Source organism: Siphateles boraxobius, unplaced genomic scaffold (genome assembly GCF_051911475.1).
Source record: "Siphateles boraxobius isolate OS27281-9 unplaced genomic scaffold, OSU_SipBor_1 130, whole genome shotgun sequence".
Taxonomy (NCBI): Eukaryota; Metazoa; Chordata; class Actinopteri; order Cypriniformes; family Leuciscidae; genus Siphateles; species Siphateles boraxobius.
In genome coordinates, this window is record NW_027508734.1 from 7,352,157 (window position 1) to 7,378,341 (window position 26,185).

Below are 26,185 nucleotides of genomic sequence, written 5' to 3' on the forward strand. Positions count from 1 at the left end.
TCCCGAAATGTCCATTCACTATAAACTCGATACTACAGTCGGCAATACAATGATGAGCAATGCTAGACCTTTTATAACTGGTCATATACTGTATAACATGTGAAGCTCAACAGTCTTTTGCTGCACATCAGAACTATATTCTTTGGTTTTACTTGTGATGAATGATTAAGGGAATTTGGCCTTTGTGTTTCCTCATATTTACAATCCTGTGAAACAAGTCATGGCTGGACAACTTCACGTTCTTAGTCACCCTGGTGTGCTAAAAAATATGCAAAGATGTATGGGAATATACTTCAGAGATATTTTACTCATAAGACTTTCTAGGGGTGCCAATAATTGTGGTCAACATGCATTGGAGAAAAACATGATTTTCCCAACACTTTCAGTTGATTTACTTCTAATTAAAGGTTGTGATTTTTTATAATGAAAGATCAAAAGGATAAACAATGCAGCTTTATTTTCACAGCTGCCTTTGCTCATATTTACCAAGGGTGGCAATATTAGTGGACGGCACCGTACATACAGTAACACTTATTATTACATGGCTGGGTTGAATTCTAATGAAGAATGCGGTCTGTTATTTCTTGATAACAGACCGCTGCTAAGTAACACACCATTGCCATGAAAAACAGAGCGTTGCCATGGACACAGTTATGTTCACTCTGGAGCAATACAATCGTTTTAAAATCAATAAACTACTTTTCAAATCAATATTTAGTGTCAAATTATTGATTTATTTGGTAGGTAGCCATGTAATAAGCGGGATAATGTAGAGCGAGGCGGTTGTTTTAGCAAACACTACCCCTTCAGGCTGATTTAAGACCCCTCCACTTTGCGTCCGGGTCCTAATCAGCCTGTTGGGGTTTTATTCACTATAACAACCGCCTCGCTCTACATTATCCCTTACATAACAACTTCAACTTTATAACATTAAGAATCATTATGTAATGTGAACTTATTAGTTAAATGCATTTATTACATGGCTTGGTTGAATTCTAATGTAGAATGCGGTCTGTTATTTCTTGATAACACACCGTTGCCATGAAAAACAGAGCGTTGCCATGGATTCTAACCGTAGAGACGGAACGGACTATTTTCTTTAGCGGAAGCAATACAATCATTTTTAAATCAATATTTAGTGTCAAATTATTGATTTATTTGGTAGGTAGCCATGTAATAAGCGGGATAATGTAGAGCGAGGCGGTTGTTATAGCGAACACAACCCCTTCAGGCTGATTTAAGACCCCTCCGCGAATCAGCCTGTCGGGGTTGTATTCGCTATAACAACCGCCTCGCTCTACATTATCTCTTACTTAAATAGTTATTAATTTAATTACAGTTTGACATTCACTACTTCTGAAAAGTGTGGGGTCAGTAAATAACATTAATACTGTTATTAACGTTGTCGGGATAATTCCGGTTCACATGGTAGCGATAAAAAATTCTGTATTATATATTTTTCAAGGCTTGCACCTTGGAACCTATTTCAGGGGTTGCGTTCTCGAGCCGCCAGGCACTGTTGTGCAAATGAGCGGTCGGATCACATTAAGTGTTTTCTGTTAGAACGGTGTCGTATTAGCGGCCCCTAAGTTAATAACTAATGATCGTTGCGATGGAAGTGAATCAATCAACACTAACTTTAGCTGGACAATAACGTTATTCTAGAGGTGCTGTAAAGCCAAAACAATCTCTGTTACTTTGATTTCCTATTATCATTGTACAGCTGCTTTGAAACTATCTATATTGTTAAAAGCGCTATATAAATGAAGGTGACTTGACTTGATTTATTCAGAAAGGATACATTAAAGGGATATTTCACCCAAAAATGAAAATTCTGTCAGTAATTACTCACCCTCATGTTGTTCCAACCCCGTAAGACCTTTGTTCATCTTTGCAACACAAATTAAGATATTTTTGATGAAATCTGAGAGCTGGATCACGCCTCCATAGGCTTCTATGTAACTGAAACTTGCCGGCCCAAAAAAGTTAGTAAAAACATCGTTAAAATAGTCCAAGTGACTACAGTGGCCCAACCTAAAGTTTATCAAGCGAATGAGAATACTTTTTGAGCGCAAAAAAAACAAAAATATCGACTTTATTCAACTATTGATTTTCTTCTCTGTGGGCCTCTGAGTGAGTTCACGTAGTGTAACAAGCGCTTCCGTGTTGTACGTCAGAATGTAGACTCAAGCCCAATTTATACTTCTGCGTCGAACTCACGCTGTAGCTGCGTTGTAGGCTGTGTAGCGCGCATTCCCTTCGGCATACCCTGACGTGCACCTCTCCAAAAATGTGAAAGTGAAAGTGAAAGTGAAAGTGACACGTGATGGCCAAGTATGGTAACCCATACTTGGAATTTGACCTCTGCATTTAACCCATCCAAGTAAGTGCACACACATTAGGAGCAGAGTAGTGAGTAGTGAACACACACACACACACTGCAAACGTGGATACACACACCCGGAGCAGCGGGCAGCCTTGAGTGGCGCCCGGGGAGCGATTGGGGGTTAGGTGCCTTGCTCAAGGACACCTCAGTCATATTCCTGCCGGTACTGGAATCGAACCAGCAACCTTTGGGTCACCAGTCCAACTCTGTTACCATTAGGCCATGACTGCCCTCCAAAAATGCAACAACGCGTCAATTCTATGCGGACGCAAGCGCTGTGATTGGTCTGCTAGAACCCCTCCCTTGGGTTTCACATGCTCCCTCTGCATGAGTAATTGCACGTCAACGCGGACAACGAAGCAGAAGTATAAATGAAAATCAACGCGCAGTCTGTAGCGTAGAGGCTCCGGCGTAGGTCCGACGCAGAAGTATAAATCAGCCTTCACTATTGGCTGACGCTGGTCATGTGTGTGATGCGTGTGACGTACAACACAGAAAAGCGCTGTTACACTACGTGAACTCACTCAGAGGCCCACAGAGAAGAAAATTTATAGTTGAATAAAGTCGTTATTTTTGTGCACAAAAATTATTCTCGTCACTTAATAAACTTAGGTTGAGCCACTGTAGTCACTTGGACTATTTTAACGATGTTTTAACTAACTTTTCTGGGCTGGCAACTTTCAATTACATAGAAGCCTGCAAACATGGAGTGATCCAGCTCTCAGATTTCATCAAAAATATCTTAATTTGTGTTGCGAAGATGAACGAAGGTCTTACTGGGTTGGAACAACATGAGGGAGAGTAAATACTGACAGAATTTTCATTTTTGGGTGAACTAACCCTAAATTAAGTGACTGTAAAGACATTTTTGAATGTTACAAGATATTTCTATTACAAATAAATGCTGTTATTTTTAACTTCTATCAAAGAATCCTGAAAAAATATCCTACAAAAATATTAATCAGTGCAACCATTTTCAACACTGATGATCAGAAATGTTTCTTGAGCAGCAAATCAGCATATTAGAGTGATTTCTGAAGGATCATGTGACACTGAAGACATAGAGAGAGAGAGATGCAAATTTCAGGTGCATCAGCTCCTAATGGACAGAGGATGGCAGCAGTTACTCACCTTGGGAGGGAACAGCAGATTGTTGTCATCCACCGTGGTGACAGTGAACTCCCAGGATAGTGTGTCTACAGACACCTGCATAGAAAACACAACACTGCTATCAGCATCACTGGCAGCATTAAAAACCTCTCCACACACACACATACAGTTACAGAACTGCCAAGATATGCCCACTCTGAGTGTATCCTCAGCTCTTACTGGCCACCTGTCGGTGTGTGGGGACATTACACATTAGGACATTTGTTTTTCAGTCCATTTGCTGCAGAATTGTCTGCCCTGAAGCGTCGCAGGTGTCTCTTGATCATCAGATGCAGCTCATTTTGCTGCCGCGCTCCTTAAGGAACTGAGCGGGTGAGCAGAGTGTGTGAAACTTCTGTCTGCAGATCCCAAAAGGAATCGAGGATAAACATCATCACTGGGGCATTAGAGGGGTAATGGAGCAGGATTGCGCTGCGGCCCATGCAGAATGTCATGAATGTGAATGCAAAATGTCAGTGAATGTAATGCGGTAAGGATGTGTTACTGTGGATGTTTCTCAAATTAATTATAGACCGTTTATTTGGTGTGATTGAAAACAGGATGAGAAAAATAAGGCTGCATTTAAAAATATATATTTTTGTGATGTTCTCACTTTCAAGGTTTGAAATCGTAATTAGGAAGTGATGTGCATTTTAACATTCATTTTGTTCAGAATAAAATTAACATGTGGGGTAATTCTCTTTCACTCTTTTTGAATTCCCAAGAAGCTAGTGCATGAAAAGGAAGTGCAAAGGACAGACATTATGTGTGTAATTGTTGCTTTATCTGTGTATTTTATCATTCTTGTGCTTCCACGGAGAATGATGGGAACTGGAGCTTAGTCACACACTTAAGCTGCTTTTCCACTGTCAGGCCAAAACTGTCTCATTGCTAAACCGCTCCATTCCGCGCCGATCCGGCCCAGCCGGTGTGGATAAGGTTTCATTTTCCACTGTGGAGTTGATAACAGAGCTCTTACAAATCTAATACAAATTCGTCAGTCGTTGCCTTGATAACACAAGAGTTTACAGACGGCATGAGATGTAAATAGCGACCACGTAATGGAGCATGATTGATGTTTCTTTTAATTTTATTATTAACTTGTATTTACGTTGCTGAAATTGCACACTTGGCCAGCTACAGAGAAACTGATAACAGGAAACAGACAAGTGACCAATCCTGAGATTTCAGGGCAGTTTACAGTAGATTTAGTCAACTAGAAATTGTAATGCATGAATTAAGCATTTCTCTAAAATTTCCACCCTCATTATATACTCCTGGAGAAAACATCTATTAACCTGTTAATATGAGTGATATTAAGGTTTGAACATGCAATACAGACACAGATTTAACTGCTGTATCATATAGTATGTCTTTATTTATCTTAAAATTAAATAAAACCACTTCATTCGTTCAAGCAGACATATTTATTTGTTTACATTACATATAGATTAATCCTTATTGAAACCATTAATGTTATTCAGTAAAGAATATTGAGTGTTTTCTTTTTCTCTTGTTATTTGATTAACATTAATGATGGACAGCAGCATGTTTATTAGGCTACTGTCACTTTAAGGCCGAATGCACGAATCCAATACACTGATAATCTCTCATATCCATATCCGATATTCTCGCAACTGTTTATGTTCACATAAGACATATCCGATAGTTTGAGATCATTTTATGTCATTTTATGTATTTGTCCTTTCAAGTGCGAAGAGAGCTTAATTCAGTCCTCTTGCGCTGAGAGGCGGATTTGAGCTGAATTGAATTGAGCTATTTCGCGTCGTCACCCTTTCTCACATTTATCCAGTTCTGATTGGATCTCATTCCAAATCGTTCCTCCCTATATTTTCGTCTCGTTTTTATTCACTGACAAAAATTTCAATAGATTTTCATCATTCAAAAGTGTTTTTTTATTTAGTTATGTTGGTGAAAAAATGTTGTTTGTATGATGAACATTATTTGTCAACAAAAAACACTATGTTAAAACCCCTCTGAATTTCTTCAAATTTGAAACATTCTTCAAAAAATAGCGTCTTCTGTGTTCCACAAAAGAAAGTCAGTCATACTAGATGACAGCATTTTCATTATTGGGTGAATTATTCCATTAACTTGGAATAATTGGAAAGACAGTTTCTTACTGAATAATATATATTTTAGTCAACTGATAGTTACACTGCCGTTCAAAAATTTGGGGCCAGTAAGATTCTTTTAAATGTTTTTGAAAGAAGTCTCTTCTCTTATTCAGGATTCTTTTATTTTTCTTTGAATAGAACAGCAAATTGTACCAATGTTAGATCAATTTAATGTGTCCTTGCTGAATAAAAGTATTAATTTCTTTAACAGCAACAGCATCAAACGTTTGAATGGTAGTATATCTTTGATTGAGCACTCTCTAGTGTGCGTGACCACGTGTGTTTGATGTCCTGTATATGTGAATATGTATGAGCCCCATGATGTGTGCGAGTCTCACGTTGTTCTGTCGTGCAGAGCTCTGTAGTACGGCGGTGAGGAAGCCCGTTGGGAAGGTAAATCCAGACAGCCAGAAACGGACAGGAGGGTGAGCGGTTTCTGCCCAGCGAGAAAACTGCTCCACACGCTGGCACAGGTCCCGCGTCCACGACGCCAGGGGCTTCAGAGACGGGTACGCCTGAGGAGAGAGAGCGTCTCGTTACTGAAGCCAGTTTTGTTTAGTGGTGTAATTAATGATCATACTGTTCTGTAACTGTATTTGCTCAGAGCAGGAATTTGACATCAGATGAATGAAATCTGGTAAAGGGCAGAACATCAACTTCAAACGGCACAAAATAGCTTAGTGACATCTATCTCCGCTTACAGTAAGGCCTTTCACTGCGCATTGTGTAATTCAGAGTTCAGTTTATGAGAACTGCCACTCAAGGCTATTGAGGAGGACACAAAGGAAGACTTTCTGTTGGTTTGGCTGAGATGCATTACTGTCTGTCATGAACAGAGTTGGGTATAACACGTTACTGTAGTGTATTCTAATTACTTTTCGTGATAACGCAGTAATGTAACTCATTACATTTAAAATTCATGTAATTTGATTACAGTTACTGATGTCAATAAAATGAAGTTACTTGCGTTACAAATGTATTGTAAAGAATTTTTTTTTTTTGTAAAATGCATTTCAAATCACGTTTGGCCGGGAGCCAAACAGTTAATGAGCATGCGCTTTAATGAATAACCGGAGAACAAACTTCATGAGGCTCACACGCACACACACGTAAGGTCTCTCGCTCTCTCCCTCTCTGCCGTGCGCGCGCTATACGGTTTGGAGCACAGTCTCTTCTGTCTCGCATGAGCGCTCTTGCTCGCTCGCTCTAGATTTCGGGAGATTTTAACTAATTTGCGGGCATCAGGGAGCCGCTATCAATATGCGGGAGACTCCCGGAACTTCCAGGAGACTTGGGATGTCTGCAATATTAGATTATGGAAAGAACTGAGTTTCACTTTGTAGTGTATTCTTGTAGTTTTAATAGGTTTTCAAAGTAACTTGAAAGTAAAGTAATTAGTAATCTGATTACTTTTTACATGCAGTAATCAGTAATGTAATCAAATTACAATTTTAAAGTAGTAATTAGTAATTTGTAGAGGATTACTTTTTTTTTTGTAACTTACCCAACACTGGTCATGAATGTCTTGAGTGACTGAAGCACAGAATGCTTAAAAGACATTTAAACAAATCTTACATAACCGCTTCAAATCGAGCAATTGAACTAACATAAATCTGACAGTGCAGAACAGTATGGTCCAATGTTTTCTGGAATTCTTGGGACACAGGAAATTATTCAGCCTTCAGTGTAATTTTGGGTGTTCAAAGAACAAAGATATTTGGATTTGATAGAAAAAGAAAAATCAAACGTGAGCGTGGCTTGTGCCAAAGGAATTAGCATTTCAAACACAATAAGTGCCACACAGCACTAGAAAAATACTTATGATTAGTTTCATTTCACACTGTGCCATGAAAAAAACCTTCATGCATTTAGGTTCTCGCTGGCATGAAAATGAGAGCGTTTTGAGATATTTCTGGGTGGAATAAATGCTGTCGCTTTTAGGATGAAAGGTTGCGAGTGTCTGGTGATGTTTGAATCTGATCTAGCACTCGAGAGCAGACTCAGACCCAAACTTTCCCGCCACCCACACACCAAATGGAAGATGTGCATTAAAATTAGGTGCCCTAAATAATCAACCAAACCCTTGGTGCCACAATGCAGCACAGAGGCGGTATACATGTATTTAAAAATGAATCACAATCGTGGGAACAAGTGCATGATGCCCATTGTTGATCTTCATAACTAGGCGTTTAAAGACAAATCTGCTGAAGTGCCCACATTTCAGCACCACTGTACAACGACTGCGAGGGGGGATAAGAATATAGACATATGGTATGCTATTAGAAGGGAAAAATCTTATTGACATTGAGTTAACATTACGGGCACAGAAATTGATGAATGGCACATAAATTAATTTGCTTTTATTAAACTTATGCTGTGCTTTCCACATGATTGCGTGAACTCCTGAGCTTTCATAAATTGAAATACGACTGAAATAAAGCTTGCCAACTAAGTTTTAATGAAATTACTAAAATGACTAAAAATAAAGGTAAATAGAAACATAAAAACCCTATAAATTACGAAAGCACATAACAAAATAATATTCAAAATATGAATATACTATAATAGTACATAAATAATACTACCATAACACTATCTATCTATCTATCTATCTATCTATCTATCTATCTATCTATCTATCTATCTATCTATCTATCTATCTATCTATCTATCTATCTATCTATCAGAAATGGGCTTCCACAGTTGGGGAACCACTGATCCCAGGTCAGTAAAAAAGGACACCAGATCCAATAAACGATGTGAATGTTATCTTTTAATAGTCTTTAGGTCACAACAGGTTATGTCAACAGTGTCAAAGTGACATATGAGGCCCGACACCTCCACCACTCACAGGCCAGCATTTATAAAGAGCACAAAAGAAGGGAAGATGAGAGGAAGAGCAGAGAGTCAGCAGCAAATGAAAGTCATATCTCAGCAGAGATACGACGATTCACTGCCAAAATATAACACTGGACAGAGACAGAGGAACTGTGCGTTCAGTGATAAAGATAGGCTGATGGATGAAGAGGAAAAAAAAAAGAGAAAGAGAAAGACAGTAATGAGGCACCGCAGATGGCAGAAGGATAGTCCCAGCTGGAGAGGAAGTCTTAATGGATGCTCTCCACTTATTTTGTAAAAGAGGGGCAGAAAGACAGAGGAAGAGACAGAATAGAGGGATGGCTAGATTGGCGTTTGGATCAGTATATAGGCCATACGCTTATTGAGGATCTTCAAGTAAACATGGTTTTGTTTATTTAGCTTATTTGAGTGCAATTACCCTTAGCAATGAACCAAGAAAGCCTACACACACACACACAAACACACGAGCACACACACGAGCACACATACACACACACACACACACACACACACACACACACACACACACACACACACACACACACACACACACACACACACACACACACACACACACACACACACACACACACACACACGCAATATAATAAGGCAGTACTGCATCTCACAATGTCTAACGCACACCGCCCTTGTTGACCTTAACACACACACAAAAGCATTAGTACCACGTTATGCGGACCGAGGCCTGTGCAGTCTTGACATGATAAGCAGCTCTCATTCAATAACAAACGAGCAGAGGGTTTAAACTCAAGGTGAGTGTGTGTGTGTTTAATCCTCTAAATGTTGCTCTGTTCACCTCATCCTTCACAGAGCATTCCTCTCAACCATTCATTCACACACTCCTGATGCACTATGCTAAACTCACACCTCTGACCTTACAGCCCACTTTTACACACTCATGCAGGGCTGTATTACAACTACAAAATGACCCGTTGTGTGTGATTCATAGTTATAAGCACTGTTCCAAAACAGATTGAGATGTTTACATAGATAGAATTTCAAAGGGAGCGGTGGGAGCATATGTTACTCTCTAAGATATTTGTTTCGGTCAAATTGTAAGCAGAGCATGTATTCTGTGCAGAGAAGGCAAGCCCAGATATACAGTATACACACTTCCATTCAAAAGTTTGGGGTACGATTTTTATTGTGTGAAAAAAAACTATAACTTTCATTCATCATGGATGCATGCACGAGAAGATGATGAGATGACACCAACAAGATCATACGATAACGGTGACTATATCAATAAGCAATATCGTTGACGAAAATAGACAAGACTAAAATGCAGTTAAAAATAAAGACATTACCAAAATCCCTCTTTGTTTTCGTCGAATTAAAAAAGGGCACAAAATATTACAGATTTACTATTTGTTTTACTTTTACTTTTTAACAGTCTTCCACAAGCATTCATGTTTGTGGTTGCCAGATTGTCAAGAGTTTAAATCCCCTAATCAGACCTTTTCTGTTAAAAGGATAAATTTCCTTAATCTTTGCAATATGGCAACCATCTGTACGCCACCGATGATCTGAAAACACAGACAAACAACATGACAGAGTGTCATGAGCCGCTTGCGCTGTTTGCTACAACTAAATCAATACTTCTCAGTGATGAACTGTAATAAATCCAAACATGAATTTCATTTGGAATTACTAGAATTACTAATATGAATTTCACTATTTTCATTTTTGAGAGAAGTTTCTTGTCCAGTTTTCATAATGTAGACAATGTGTTAATTTATATCAGTACACAAGATAAGGTAAAATAAACCATGCATATGAGTTGACATTCTCTTGATTTGTGCTCATAGGTGAAAGTGCAATAATTCTGATGAAATGTAAAAAATGTAATTCTCAAATGACAACAATCATTGATTATAATTTTGAGCAAAAAGTAAGTATAGAAAAAAATATATAATAAAAAATAAGTTTTCTTTAACTAAAACTAGACGAAAATTCCCAGACATTTAGTTGACTAAAACGTAACTAAACAAATCAGGACAAGGGAGACAGAAAGGCAGACAGACACATATAGATTTGACAGACAGCAAATTAAATTCTGTCACGATGCAGTCTATAGTGTCGTCCTTTACCTTTTCCCAGAGAGAAGGCACACGGGCATCGTGGATACAGTGAAATATCTCTTCTAGACTGCTGGACATCACAACCAGACCTTTAATGCCTTTCTCCAGCTCTAACAGGGACAATCTACACACATCAACACTCCAAGGTTAGCATGTCAATATTGATACACACACACACACACACACACACACACACACACACACACACACACACACACACACACACACACACACACACACACACACACACACACACACACACACACACCTGATGGTGTGCAGTAGTGTGTTGTATCTCTGAATCTCCTGCAGCAGTACTACATTCAGAGGTGAAAGGTCATCCTTCAACAACTTCCTAGTACCCTCATAGTCTATCTCAGCGGGAATCTTTTGCAGAACATCAGCAGAAATTTCCAACACCTAAAAACACAGAGTTAAACATACGCTGGAAGTCCTTTCAAAAATGCAGTATTAACAGTATGCACAGGTTATACACACCTTGTCTTCCCTGCTGGCTCCAGTGGTGTTGGCGTCAGTGCTGGTGACCTGTGGCTGCAGAGACAGCAGTGTGTGGAAGAGGGTTCGAGCCTCAGTGATCTGGCTGGCGATGTCAGCATTCGGGTGTTGCCCGAATAGTTCTGGATGCTCCAGTGCTGGCAACTGACCTATGAAGTCCAGATATGAGGCCTGAGGTCCATCACGAGGAACATAGTAAGGGACCAAGGAGGAGACCCTACGCACACAACAAAAAACAGCTTTCAAAGACTATGGGTCAGATTTACTAAACAGGGCAAATTAGCGTGATAGCGCAATTACAGAGAAGCGCCAATGGGAGTGGAAAGTTCTGTTGACGATCTACTGATGACGCACATATTATAAAATACAGACACACCAGATCATTTCCATAATGACCAACGCAATCTATCAAGAGCAGCGCAAATTAGCATAGGGTCGCAAACAAGCAGATAATCAGGTGCGGGTGATCTACTAACAACACACGCCTTTCCAGCACTCATTTTTTACCGTGTGTCTTTAGTAAATCCTGACAGTAATTTTTTAATGCCAAGGAGAGTTTGCACTAGAGAAAGCTGTTACTAAATCTGGCCCTAAAACACATCTACAGGCCTATATACAAAGCTTGTATATTTGGCACAGAAAATGTGCACAACAATATTTTAATGCAAAACAAAGCACATATGCTAAAATTTGTAAATTTGTAAGGTGTATTATTTTAATTATTTATTTTTTTACACAGTGCTGTAATATAGAAATATAAACATAAAGTACAATTAAAATAAAAACTAATATATAAATATAACTAAGTCAATGCAAAATACAAATAACTATTATAATTGTGTATAAATTAATACTTGTGATATTAACACTGATTTGTGCACTTGTCTGTCATCAAGTTGCACTGTAATGAATAGTTGTTGAATACGTTTCAACTTTGTGTCATTTAGCAAAGGATTTGTGTGAATGGTTTAATACGCTAATGGTTTAATTAGCTCATAAAAATGATGTAAGGTCATTTCATCACATTCCCAAAATAACACATTCTTTAGCTTTCATCAAGAGTTCATATGAAATAACTGAGAGTAGCAAAATTGTTCGTCACTAAAACTTCACAGATACTGTAATTACTGGCAATTTCTATTTCGCCCACCAAGTCCATGCTATTTCCTTTCTACTACTGCCTGAAACTTTAGAGCTGTCTCTGCTGTGCACTCAAGTCACCATGGAGGTACTGATTTAAGGTAATTATAGGATGTGGTTGCTATAGTAACAGATGTTCCATCAGCGTATGCATGTTGCTGGGTCCGGGGTCCTGAAAGACCAGCACACTGAGTCAGAGGAAGTGGAACACGTTTAACACCAGACTCTACGAGATTCAACTTTTGGCCCCATGGGGGAGCTGTTGGTCTTTATTAGATCAGAAGTGTGGCGGCTGAAGAGGACACATGGGAATCCTCACAGCGGGGCAAAGAGGGGTGTCAGGGATCAAAGGGTGCGTGTGTGTGATAGCTTGACATATATTCAATGCACAGTTTGTATGTGAGCAAGTAATGAGAAGATCTGTCCGTGAGAGTGTGTGTGATTTTCTTGTGCTTTTGGAACCAGGCAAACAGCCTGGCCATATGGGGACGCTCTATCTCTTCATTATTTTCAGAACCTGTGACTAAGAGTGATGATCATACAAACACTAAAGTTATTGTACAGTGTTTGGACTGAATTGAGAGTACATTTGAAATTCTGTGTGAGTGGGTTGGTTTGCTACTGTACTTTGGGGACAAATTTGTCCCCAGAAGTGAGTTAAACTTTGGGGATATCCATAAATAAATTAGATTTAGATAATAGCATTTATAAAACAACACTTCCTTGTTGTCCTCTTTTAGCCTGATAAAAGCATATGTGTGTAAACTCACTTAAAGAAGGGTGTATCAATAACAGCAGGACAGAAATATTGGTTGATGTAAGTGGTAAGCAGACGCCGGTCCCAGTCGTCGGTCACATGTCCTCCATAGTTGATCCCAGCGATGAGGAACTTAAGAGCGTCCCACGGGATTTCCTCATACTCATCCAGATAAAGACTCAGAAGATTCTCACTCACCTGAAAGACAAAAGAGAGAGAGGAGTAATTACTGTAAACACAAACGTACGGTTGTCAAGAGATGCAGATGAGGTCAGTGAAGATTTCAATGAATGAATCCTATCCATGGTATAAAAAATAAATAAAAAAAAGATTTCAATAAGAATTTTATAGCCACAGGCAATACATATTAAATATGCAGCTTATCTAGAGCTTAAAATATTATGTGAAATTTAAGCTAAAATTTGACCAGGATGCAAAGTTGAATGCAAAGTGTCATTGAGGATATGAGCGAGGGTGAGAAGCATGCTTTCAACTATAATCACTTTGACCTGATATATATATATATATTGCATGGGTCATACTTCTCAGGTAGGAAAATACAGAAATCCTTGTCCTTGAATCTTTCTCTACCTCAAAGTCCGAGTCGTTGAAGCTGTAGATGATGTTCCAGCCGAGCTGTAGGAACTTCCTCCTCTCCAGAATGATGCTGTGGAAGAAGCAGAGAGTGAAGAGCAGCTTGCGGTACAGCAGTGGCCGTGAGCAGCGTGAGAACTGAGACTCAGACACCCGCTGATAGAGACGCTTCATATTCCACTTCACCCCCTGCAGAGAAACACCATCACACACACACAAAACCACTTTAATTGTAGCCAACATCATTTCAAACATCTGCCTACAGTGGATGAAGAACATGTGTGTACCCTGGGAGGCTCAGTAGTGATTTTGATGCCCGTCTGCAGGATGGCGATGGGGAATTCTGGGTGAGGGGAGGAGCTCAGCCACAGTCGGAAATCTGGATGACATTCTTGGACTTGAAACTCGTCTACTAACTTATCCAGCTCACACATCCACGAGAGAGACAGGTGACAATTAGCCAGGAACACCCAGTGACCTACCAAAGAGAATGAGAGTTTGATTATTAGAATTAGTATATTCATTTTCTGAATAAAATGTGAGTGGTGTTTTCCAGCGCTAAGGTGTGTGTGTGATTACCTAGGTGTTCTTCTGTGATTGCTAAGTTCATTTTTAGCATTGCTAGGTTGTTGTTTATTTGCTAAAGTCAAAAGAGCCCTTTCTAAGTCTCTATTATTCACTCTATGATGGTCTCTAAATGCAGATCACCCCTAGGATTTTGTGACATCACAACCATGAGCACATCAACATATGACCGCCACACACATCAATATTGATTCAGGGGGAGTAATCAAACTCTGAAAGTGTGAAAGCACCCTAAAGCTACAGTAGAAACTTTCCTGAACTCAAACTAAATGACTTGAATGCAATGCAAGTCAGTTTGGATAATAGTGTCTGCTAAATGATAATTGTAACTATAAGCAGCAAAGAGTTTAATTCTCAGGGTCAGAGAGATTGTAGAAAACACTCCTGTAAATGTAAAATACAACTAATTTTGCTGCAAAAAAGTGGACTTATGTACGCTACATTACCGTTAAAATGTTTGGGGTCAGTACTGTAAAAATTTTTGGGGTCAGTAAGATTTTTGAAATGTTTTTGACAGAACTCTCTTATAGGGGTGAAATAAATTCGGATTTATTTTAGACGAATATGCTTACACTCTGTCACCTACTAGAAATATTTAAAATAATGTAGGCTACTTTTTACACAAATATTCCCCCATTGCATTATACATTATATTCAACATTATAAATAGAAGTTTAATGTAGTACTGACACTAAAACTCTGAAAACTTGCATTTTTTCTCACAAAGTAATTTTATTTTGGGTGAACTATCCATGATACATATTGTTGCATTTTTGTATTGCGATATATTGTGACACTATATATTGTTACACCCCTAGTCTCTTATGCTACCCAAGGCTGTATTAATTGCTGAAAAAATACCAAAATATTGTGAAATAACATTACCGTTTTTAAATAGCTATTTTCTATTGAAATATATGTTTCCTGTGATCAAAGCTGAATTTCATCATCATTACTCCAGTCTTCAGTGTCACATGACCCTTCAGAAATCATTCTAATATGATGATTTGCTGCTCAAGAAAGAGTTGTTATTATTATCGGTGTCGGAAACTGTTGTGGATTTTTGTGGAAACTGTGATACATTTTGATCTTCTCATCTAACTGAAGATTTTTAAGGGCAGAGGAAGCTGCAAACAGGAAGATAAATATAGTGTTAAAAACAGAAGCAGAGAGATAGAGATAGAGATCACTTCACCATTTGCGACTCCCTCTTTGATCAGCCGTGTTGCGATGGGTGCCTGGCCTTGACCCAGCGAGAGGGCAAAGAAGCGCTGACCCATGCCTGACGTCTCTGCCAGCTGAACCAGTGCTGCCGTTGGGTCCACACCAGGGGACAGCACAAAGATCAGAGGAGTCCTCGTGCTGCTGTCTGCTACAACCTAACACACACACACATAGGATAAATGGGTTTTGGTATAACTGCAGATAGGTTTGACCAATTCTATTTTCTAAGTAAATGCAAAAGTCAAAATGCATACTGAAAAAATGAGGGAAAAATGAAAAAGGGGGAAAGAATCAATTGCATTTATGTAACCCTGAAACATATCTGATTTATTTCATGCAGTCTCTCTCTGTCTAGAGGGAAACAGGAAAGGAAAAAAAAATAAAAATAAATGAATACAAGCCCTGGCGTTGGTTGCTATAGTGTGCTCCAGAGTTCCAGAGAGTAAAGTTATAAAGCAGTATCACATTCAATTTTCTGAGTTCAAAAGCTGAAAATGTCAGCTTCTTATAGAATGGTGTCATGGACAAGCTGGCTACATTTCACCTTAACGTAACGCAAAACTTTCCTGTTTTCAGATCTCACCCAGCAGCCACAGAGATATAAAGAACAAAAAAAGTTAATTTCTTTGCTTATTGATTTATTTCAGTACTAAGCTCTCTTTCACTGTGTCTGTGTGTGTGTGTGTGTGTGTGTGTGTGTGTGTGTGCATGTGGTTCAGGTTAACCCTATGGTATTGAGACAAAGGTGGCGTTTACACAGCAAGTCTTAATGCAGAGATCTGATCTTTTGACCATGTCCGATTTTTTGGCCCGCCTGTTTACATTCACTTTAGACACGACTGGTATCCGATATCAGTGTTCACATTAATTCCTGCCCAAAATGATTATAGGTGATCGCTTTACTATGTAATTTATATAATTCATGTCAGGTGGTCATGATTATTTGCCAGCATGGACAAGATAACAGCTGTCATGGATATTTTGGAGCATAAAATAGAGAGAGAGAGAGAGAGAGAGAGAGAGAGAGAGAGAGAGAGAGAGAGAGAGAGAGAGAGAGAATAGCTTAATACTAAAGCTTATGTTGGTTTAATTACAGCAAAGTTATCACCTCATTGCTGAGAAATATAATGTAGCTTTCAGTTTTGAAGCTGTTTTATTTATAAAACTCACAGGGCAGAGGTTGAAAACCAGCTCCTGAATGTTTCAGTGTGCGCAATTTCTTTCCTTTATAAAGTTTCCACCTCAATAAAACAGCTGTGAGTGAGCGCATACAGGCACATCTGCTTCTTAATACAACATTAAAAAGCCCTCTCCTTGTGGCGGCTTGGAATTCTAAGGGGAATCGGATACACGTTTCGACGTTTATCGGATTTCCAGATATCGGATATGTATCTGATTTAAGATTGGAGGTGAAAAAATCGGATCTTTGCATGTATGAAACAAATTCCGATCTATGTCAGATTTAAGTAAAAAATCTGTTTTTTTTGTGCCAGTGTAAACGCAGCCAAAATGTCCTCACAAAGATGGCAATATCCGAAATACTTATGGTGATATTTTTGGTCCACATGAGGAAAACAGCTTCATAATAAGTGATGTTTTTTGAAAATGTAATAATGCAGAACGTTTTCTGTGATGGGTAGGTTTAAGGTTAGGGGATAAAATATACACTTAGTACAGTATAAAATCATTATGTCTAAGGAATGTCCCCATAAAACATGAAAACCCAATGTGTGTGTGTGTCACTCACAGCCTTCATATTGAGGATGGGCGGCTCTACGAACTGAGAGCCCAGGTTGTTGATGATGAAAGCCGTGACGCAGATAGAGATGCGATCCGGTCGGAGAGATCGTACAATCAGCATCCTCTGTAGCTCATTGCAGCTGTTCTCCCATTCTCCTGCGCAGAGAGAGAGAGAGAAAGAGAGGAAAAGCAAAGCAAGGAGGCAGATTGTGGCATTCAAAGTCAGGAAGGGAGAGAGGGAAGAGAAATGAAGAGGGAAATTAAGAAACAAGCTGATAATGTGTTTCACTCCACTAACTTTAAAAGGGGATTTTTCATTGACTTCTATTGTTTTCATACTGCACTTATGATATTTTCTCTTCCCTTATTAGGAGCTGCGGGCAGAGAATGATTTTTTTAAAGTACCTGAACTGAATGATGTTTGCTTCTGTTAATGTGCATTAATGTCCACACGTGCATTCTTCCGCTGATATAGACCATACAACTCTGACATTGGCTCTGATTTCTAAACGAATGACTTTAAGTAATCTGTTCTTTATTGTGAATCGAAACCACAGTGACCAGCGTAATCCAACCTGATTCCCAAAACAAATGATTCTTACGAGTCAATTCTTTTTAGTGAATCAAAACGATACACCACAACCAATGTAATTTAACCTGATTCCCAAACAAATTATTTCACGAGCTGTTTTTAAAACCATACGCAGTTTACAGTGTAATCGATCCCAACTCCTAAACATATGACTCTTATCAGCTGATGACCGACCAGTGTAATTCAACACCAATTCCCCGAAATGACCCCTATGAGTAGTGAATCAAAATCATTTATCACAATCAGTGTAATCCAACCTCATTCCCAAAAAATGATTCTTAAAACAGATTATTTTTAATGAATCAAAGCCATACACCACAACCAGTGTAATCCAACCCGATTCTCAAAATGATGACAGAGAATCAAACATGATTCACTAAGGCACATGACACTTAAATCAGTGAAGTTACTGACTGGTTGTTCATATCACATCCTGTTAAAGTTCTCATCATTTGGCAATGGAATTAAATGTATTTCCCCAAATATTTCTTCAAGCTACCTTTGTTCATATAGCGCTTTAGACAATACAGATTGTGTCAAAGCTGCTTAACAGTGATAAATAAGTAAATAACGATTCAAAGAAGCTAACAGATTTCAATACTGCTATAAACCAATGACAATAGTGTCATTACTCAGCTGGAGTCAGTTTAGTGTTGATTCAGTTCAGTGCAATAACTGTACGATTTAAGAAGTTTTTTCCCCCCCTACTTAAAATCAATCTGCAGATGACAAAGAAATTGTTCAAAACAAGCCTTAACTTTATTCTGTTTTGATTTTCCCCACTGGGATTTGATCTGTATTGTGATTGTCAAAACATTTGGTAACTAAACAGAATTTTATTAAGTTTAGTGACAACACAATGTTTACATGGTACAATGACTGTAGGCTACTGTTTTCATTATTGCTTGACACAAATTTCACAATTTCAATTCAATTCTTGTGATTTGATTCTGATCTTGATTCAATATCGATTCCTTTGGATAAATAATAAGTACAGTACGTTAATGTGTTATGTTAATTGTTAACCAAAAAAAAAAATCTCACCTAAAGCTGTAAACATACAGAGCCCTGTCAGCTGGTATTATTATTAAAGGTTAAAAATAACATCTCAAATTGAATATAATGTGTTTTTTATAATAACAGCGTTATAATATTTTAATGATAAAGGTAAAAATATAATAAATATGTATTATAGTTATCATATTTAGCAAAATACTCCTCTTTAGTCCAACTAATGTGCTATGGTCATGGCTTTCCTGAGGTAAATGTAACGTTACGTGACATATTGTTCTCCAGCTGTTTTATGGACCTCTTTCCACGACTGAAAAACACGGATCGATGGATTTTATTACATTTCGGTAAGTTGAACTGTATCTTTCAAATTACCTATTGATCATTCGTGTTTATTTACTATTAACTAGTAGTAAAGAGTAACAGATGATCGGTTCACGTGCCGCTTTAACTGAGATCTGTCAGTGATCTGTCACGTCACATTTACAAGCGCCAAAACGGTGTTTATTGTTTGAATTTCGTAATTAAATTGACAGAATCTGAGAGCTGAGAATTTGTTTCATATCAATAGTAACCTTCTCTGTCTTGTCTTTCGGTGTCAGTGTCCTCTTTGCGTCGCGATTTTTCTCTGCGTGAGAAAGTGGATGTGTGGCGTGAGAGCGTGTAAAAAGTGACAATTGGGTGAGTCTCACGGTATATTCGTGACAGTTGGCAGCCCTGCGGATTCAGTTTGTAAATGTTTTTGGCTGGTGTGCTTGTGCTGCCGCGGTCTTGTTCATTTGCCATGTTGTTTGTGCATCTCTATGGCAAACGCTGAGCCCGTTCGCAACTACGTTCGGAGCCCAGAGTGGAGCGTCCGCGGATGTTAAACAGAAAACCAATTTTCCTTCAAACAAGTCGACGTAAACTACACATTCGAGTTAATTTATCAAATCGATTTATCGCCCAGCCCTGAACGCAGCTATGCAGAAAACAGTGATGTCATCATACTGATCAGTTCATCTCTCATCCAATAGTATATTTCCGATAGTGTATTTCTTCCTCAAAAGCACTAAAGGAATCATTATTAAAACATTTAAGGAACAAGAATTGTTAAAAGATATCAGAATCAGAATTGTTAAATTCCTTACAATCTCTATCCCGGCCCTTATACCTAACCTCATCCTAAAATTAGGTCCCCCTAATGTACACAGACACACACACACACACACACACACACACACACACACACACACACACACACACACACACACACACACACACACACACACACACACACACACACACAAACACACACAAACACACACACACACACACACACACACACACACACACACACACACACACACACACACACACACACACACACACACACACACACACACACACACACAGATAGAGACATTACCAGGAAGCGGGGCTTTCTCAGGGTCTGCATTGGTGTACCAGAGGTGCCACTCTCGCGGGTGCTGCTCAAACGAGGCCATGAGTCCACGGAAATTAGCCAGTTTATCCAGTTCAGTTATGTTGTCCCAGTTAGAGTCCAACAGCCAGTTAGCGCAGGGGTTATCCATCTGTTTCTTCTTATCCAGAACCTAATACACACACACCACACCGAGTGCTTTCTGTAACATGAGGACTTTTTTCATTTTTAAACTAGTCAAGACAATCCTTTCCTATAATCCACTTTCAGGCCCAGAACACGTGCACGCACGCACACACACGCACACACACACGGCAGCCCTCACCAGTCCCCCACGGAGGAAGAAGCTATATTCATCTATGCTGAGCTTCCCAGACGCCTCCAGGATCTTGGCACACATGTGGAAACTCAACAGGAGCTTGTGACACTCAAACAGTCCTCGACAGGTGTATCTGCAAACGGATCAAACACTCTGAAAGTCAGCTTAATATGATTAAAACACATCACATCTGTTACACACACGAAAGATGACAACAAACAGGCACTACATAAAGATTTTGTGCGTCACTACATAAGTGTGTGCATAAAGTACCCAGTAGTTATACTTGAGTTACAAATGAAAAGATAACCCACTGATATTGCATGCAGAGTAATCAAAAGTATGAGTGAATGGTAAAACGATGGCATGAGCTGATCCCATTGTAGGAGTGGAGCACTAGAGTCTGTTAGAATATAGATGACTCACTTCAAATAGTTCTTCACAAGAACCGTTCAGAGAGTGTGTGAGCTGTCAGACAGACCAATCACTTCTTCAGACTAATTGTTCGAAACAATTTATGAACAAATCATTCAGACTGCATATTAAATGAATGACAATTGTTTGAGAATGAAACATCAATCCCTAAATGTCAAGGTCACTTTGTTTTATTGAAACTAATTTCATAGCTGCAATTTATGCATATACATTTATGTTTTTCCAACAGTTTTGTGCCTAAGAAAGTTTCATCAAAAAAAAAACTGTGTACTTGTTTACATGAGACATCAAAAATCAAAAAAAAAAAATATTGTTTTTATGTCTTTTCAAATAAAATTGTAATTTTGTCAACATTTAATTGTAATTAGAATGGATAATTGTTACATAAATGCTATATACATGCACTACTGTTAAAACGTTTGGGGTTTTAAGTTAACATTGATCAAAAATGAATGTATAAACATTGTTACAAAAAGTTACATTTAAAAATGCAGTTCTTTTGAAGTGTCTACTCATAAAAGAATCCTTAAAAAACTATCATAGTTTCCTCAAAAATATTAAGCAGTTTTCAGTTTTGATTCAGTTTTCTTGAGCAACAAATCTGCATCTTAGAATGATTTCTGAAGGATCATGTGACACTGAAGACTGGAGTAATGATGCTGAAAATTCAGCTTTGCCATTAAATGAATAAATTATATTTAAAAACATATTCAAATTGAATAAAAATTAACCTCTGGGGCATAAAAGTGCAAGTAAAGTGGAAGTGTTAAAAAAAAACTGCTCAAAAACAGAATCAAAGTATTTCTCTTTACGCCTCTGTAAAGATATGCATGTGTGTGAGTGTGTTTCAGACCTGTAGACAGCATAAGTGTGGTGTCTGTTGAGGTTGTTTATCCTCTCCTCCAGTTTGTGGCTGCGGGGGCTGCTCTCTATACTCAGGGTGAACAGGTTGATGTAGGCATCCAAAGAGAACTGATACATGGGATCTATACAGCCCAGATCATTCAGTACAAAGAACAGAATGGACGCCCTCTGGGCGCAGGGGCGGTAGGCCTGAACACACACACACAAACACACACACACACACACACACACACACACACACACACACACACACACACACACACACACACACACACACACACACACACACACACACACACACACACACACACACACACACACACAGACAGATGGGTGTCTTTAGCTTTATCTGCCTCTCCTGCTATCAACATCCTCATCTCAGCAGTTGTTTTATCTGTCTGCCTGATTCAGAGCTGCAATCTTTAATCCAATCTGGCAACCCTTTCAGCACCATCTCTCTCTCCTTGACCTCCCCCTCATCCCTCTCTCTCTCTCACCTCTCTGGCAGTATCGATTTGGCTCTCGGTCAGTTCGCTGATCTCTAGTTGTTCTGCGACCTCAGTGGCCGTGACTTTGGAGGTCTGAAGGGTGTTCACCAGCTGAACGTCATCCAGCAGGGAGCCGGTCGCCTCGTTCAGCAACCTGTACACACACAAAGGAAACGAACGAGTGAGATTTGCTAGTATAAATACACTGATTATTATAGTTACTGATGTGTTAGTGGCACTCATATAAAGGTGTTAATGGTGTGCCGTGACACATGTAAGAGTGTGTGCCGCCCACCGCAGGATCTCGTCCTCCAGCTCCTGCAGTTTCCTCTTGCCAGAGGCGATGTTGATCACCAGAGAGTCCTTCTGTTCCTCCAGCTCAGGACGCTCCTTCCTCACGACGATCCCCAGCAGCTGGGCCTCCAGACCCTGACGCACACACAGTTATACTTCATCCTCAAAGACCTCTGTCATGGGAACAAGTTCAATAACACGAACACTGACCTGTTCTTTAACAGCAAAGTTGACGATGGTGGTTTTGGAAGAGATCTCAGGGGTGTAATGTGGATTGGACAGTTTGGTGGTCATGTAGAAACGGAATTCTGGACTGTATTCCACCTCTTTGTCTCCCAGTTTTAGCAAGAAACGCCCACCTGCAGAACACACACAAGAGATATGGAACATTTCCTTGTCAGATTTGAACCTACAAGGCTGGAAATTTAATCACAGTGCCACATTTTACTTGCCCTGGTGATAATTTCATTGGCCTTAAGACATTTTTTTTTCTGTTTGCTATTTCAGCAATATATTTTAACTGAAAGCAACTTGCTCTGACATATCTTAAAATATGTCACAATATTTATCCACACCAGTATTGTTTTTTCTAAGGGATGTTTATAAAAGCTGCTTAAATGTCCTGAACTAAGGCCTAATCCTGGCTTAATCTGAGCCCTGTCTGTGAAACCGGGTCATAGATTTTTTTTTTGTGATTTTTATTTATTTTACTTTATCATTATTTCATTATGATTTACAACACATACATATATTTTCAAAGTTAAATAACCTTTACATGTTTAATTTAGAAATATAACTGTAATGTACATCGATATAATAATCTAAAAATGCATTCAGGGCTCTTGACAGACATATAAACACACAACATGAACCCATGACATCGCACCTTCTTTCATCCTTATTATCAAGCACTTGTATTAGTCAATGTGAGCTGTGTGTGTGTGTGGGAGGGGGGACGACGACGACGACTAACCAACTCGTGTGAGGGACTTGTTGAGGATGGGGGCCAGTGAAGGATCTAGTTCCTCTTGGACGTTCTGCAAGAGAACCGGGGAACCAAACTGCACCGCATTCTCCAGGATCCGCAAAAAATCCGGCATCTGCAGGTCTATCACCTTCAACCCCTGACAAAAACATGAAGGACACACAGAGGACAAGATAATGACATCAACTAAGGAGAAAAAAGTAAAGGTAGCAGAGAGGATAAATATGATTCAAAAGTGATAAATGGACATCGAAGAAAGAAAATGGGATGTGAAAGCGGCGGAGAAGAGCTGAAGAGGGCAGAAAAGCTTCAGCTCTGTCATTTTGTCATTGTTCGTAAATGTCAGCGTTTAACTGTAGCGTGTGAACGGCACTCGCCGCTCCCGACACTCACCACTACAGATGAGAAAAGACCAGCGAAGAGGAGGAAAAGGTCACAGACAAAGAGACAGAAGAAAAACAGAGACTGAAGCTGAACAGCAAATTATCCTGAGAGATGAGACTGTATGAAAATGCATGTCCTCCTATATCTTCCTCTGAACACACCTGACAGACTATCTGTCCATCTCTCTATCTCTCTATCTGTCTGTCTATCTATCTATCTATATCCATCCATCCATCCATCCACCTACCATCCAACCCATCCATGCACAGCAAACAAAACCAACTCTCTGTCCCGGCAGAGAGTCACAGAGAGCGAGTGTATTAATGTGCATGTGTGTTCAGAGGGAGTGATAAATGGGAGGTGAATTGTGCTGAAGGAGAGAAGGTGAAGAGACGCAGTCTTTCAGGGAAGGCAGTCTCCAACTCACAGGAGGATTGAGTTTGGAGTTCTTGTATTCTAATTAAGGGCTCTGAAAATGTCTCGTCTGAGGGCTAGACGGTGAGTCATGTGATGAGGCATAGTGACTTTGGAAAGGCTATGTTGGCTCTGAATCTGGGTTACGTTTTTCTCCATGGAGAATTAGATCTAACGTTGTCTAATAATCATGGCAGTCTTGTTTCCACTGTTTCTGCCTTGCCCTGATGTCTGTATTTATTAACAAGACATTTACTGCAAAATAATGTAGTCTGTGTTCGGTACAAGGGCTCTATGAACTCATATATAGGATATATATGAATGTGTAAGTGTGTGTGTGTGTGTGTGTGTGTGTGTCTGTGTGTGAAAGATAGATAGAGAGAGAGAGAGAGAGAGAGAGAGAGAAATATTTACTCGTTTGGACTCCATGTTCTTAATCCACTTTAGTGCTTGTCCTTGAGGGTCCACCATTAGTGGCCATCTGTAGGGAAGGACAGAGAGAGAGAGAAATATTACTGCTCACTATAAATGCATGTCACATTATCCATAAATAGGCTATTTCATAATAATCCATAATCTCAAAATGCCATTAATCTGTTTAGTGTGTGTAAGTGTGAGGGAAGAAATTAGAAATTAGCTATAAATGAACAATCACAGAAAAGTGAGCCTACTATCATCTTTATCTAATTATTCTCCAATCACTATTCATTACTGCCCATTATTCATGAGATATCATCATTATTCTAATTAGCGTTAAGGGATTGGCTCTCTGGGCCTGACCGGTTGCCACGGGTGACGATGACTCCGTTCTCGGTGGAGAAGGCATCAGACGGGAGGCCTTGGATATTCCATTCGCGCACTGCAGTGGGTTTAGACAGAAACACTGCAAAACTGAACCCTGGAGAACACGGCACCTCCAATTCTCTCACCTAGAGATGAAAAGGGTAGCGAAGGATTCGGGCAAGGGCATTTGAATGAGAGGAAAGAGAAATTGTTAGAGCTGTGACATGCATAATGTCATAATATTATCCGTAAAGTGTGCAATACTCTGCAATGCTGAACCAGTCCCCACTGCAAAAACAGGCAAAACAGGCAGACAGACATTTAGATTGAAAGACAGATATATAGAATGACAGATGATAGATAGATAGATACCCGTTTCATCCAGATATCTGTAACCAGCTCATCTCTGTAGTTGGACAGGAAAGGGCCCATGTAGGACAGGAAGGCAGCACCCAGCAGGCAGTCTCCCACCAGACAGGACATGTTCTTCTCCAGACCCTGAGCAATCACACACACACACACACACACACACACACACACACACACACACACACACACACACACACACACACACACACACACACACACACACACACACACACACACACACACACACACACACACACACACACACACACACACACACACAGTCACCCTGATGTTTTATATATGGATGAGAAATGCAGCCAGAGGTCTCTGATGGTGTGTGTGTGTGTGTGTATGTGTGTGTGTGTGTGTGTGTGTGTGTGTGTGTGTGTGTGTGTGTGTGTGTGTGTGTGTGTGTGTGTGTGTGTGTCTGTGTGTGCGTACAACAACTGTCTCCTCCCAGCGAACTCTCTCTCCCGCCAGTCCAGACACCAGCTTGCCTGCCCGGTCCAGTTTGAGCTCCATGTCCTCGGATTTCCTCCGCAGCTCTTCTTTCTGGGCCAGCTTTTCATCATACTGTCTCTTCAACTGATCCAGTTTCTCTCCTACCTACAGACGTACACACAAACATGTTATA

General features: G+C 39.5%; 1 protein-coding gene across 2 annotated transcripts in view; it reads right to left on the reverse strand.

Moving 5' to 3' along the window:
* The window catches only part of dnah2 (dynein, axonemal, heavy chain 2), a 172,710-nt gene that overhangs the window by 2,453 nt on the left and 144,072 nt on the right, over positions 1-26,185 (reverse strand). The window contains exons 66-86 of one of the 2 annotated variants that reach the window (XM_077227513.1): positions 25,993-26,157; positions 25,555-25,680; positions 25,180-25,328; positions 24,814-24,880; positions 23,590-23,740; positions 22,827-22,975; positions 22,618-22,751; positions 22,332-22,476; positions 21,824-22,023; positions 20,542-20,668; positions 20,202-20,388; positions 17,198-17,346; positions 15,422-15,605; positions 13,929-14,119; positions 13,639-13,830; positions 13,061-13,245; positions 11,133-11,367; positions 10,903-11,054; positions 10,644-10,758; positions 6,012-6,188; positions 3,518-3,592 (exon numbers count right to left, since the gene is read on the reverse strand). In XM_077227513.1, the coding sequence (XP_077083628.1) occupies positions 3,518-3,592; positions 6,012-6,188; positions 10,644-10,758; positions 10,903-11,054; positions 11,133-11,367; positions 13,061-13,245; positions 13,639-13,830; positions 13,929-14,119; positions 15,422-15,605; positions 17,198-17,346; positions 20,202-20,388; positions 20,542-20,668; positions 21,824-22,023; positions 22,332-22,476; positions 22,618-22,751; positions 22,827-22,975; positions 23,590-23,740; positions 24,814-24,880; positions 25,180-25,328; positions 25,555-25,680; positions 25,993-26,157 (3,255 nt within the window). Of the gene's footprint in view, positions 1-3,517; positions 3,593-6,011; positions 6,189-9,320; positions 10,080-10,643; positions 10,759-10,902; positions 11,055-11,132; positions 11,368-13,060; positions 13,246-13,638; positions 13,831-13,928; positions 14,120-15,421; positions 15,606-17,197; positions 17,347-20,201; positions 20,389-20,541; positions 20,669-21,823; positions 22,024-22,331; positions 22,477-22,617; positions 22,752-22,826; positions 22,976-23,589; positions 23,741-24,813; positions 24,881-25,179; positions 25,329-25,554; positions 25,681-25,992; positions 26,158-26,185 lie in introns of those variants that run through there. The other variant, XM_077227514.1, reaches the window with a different exon arrangement.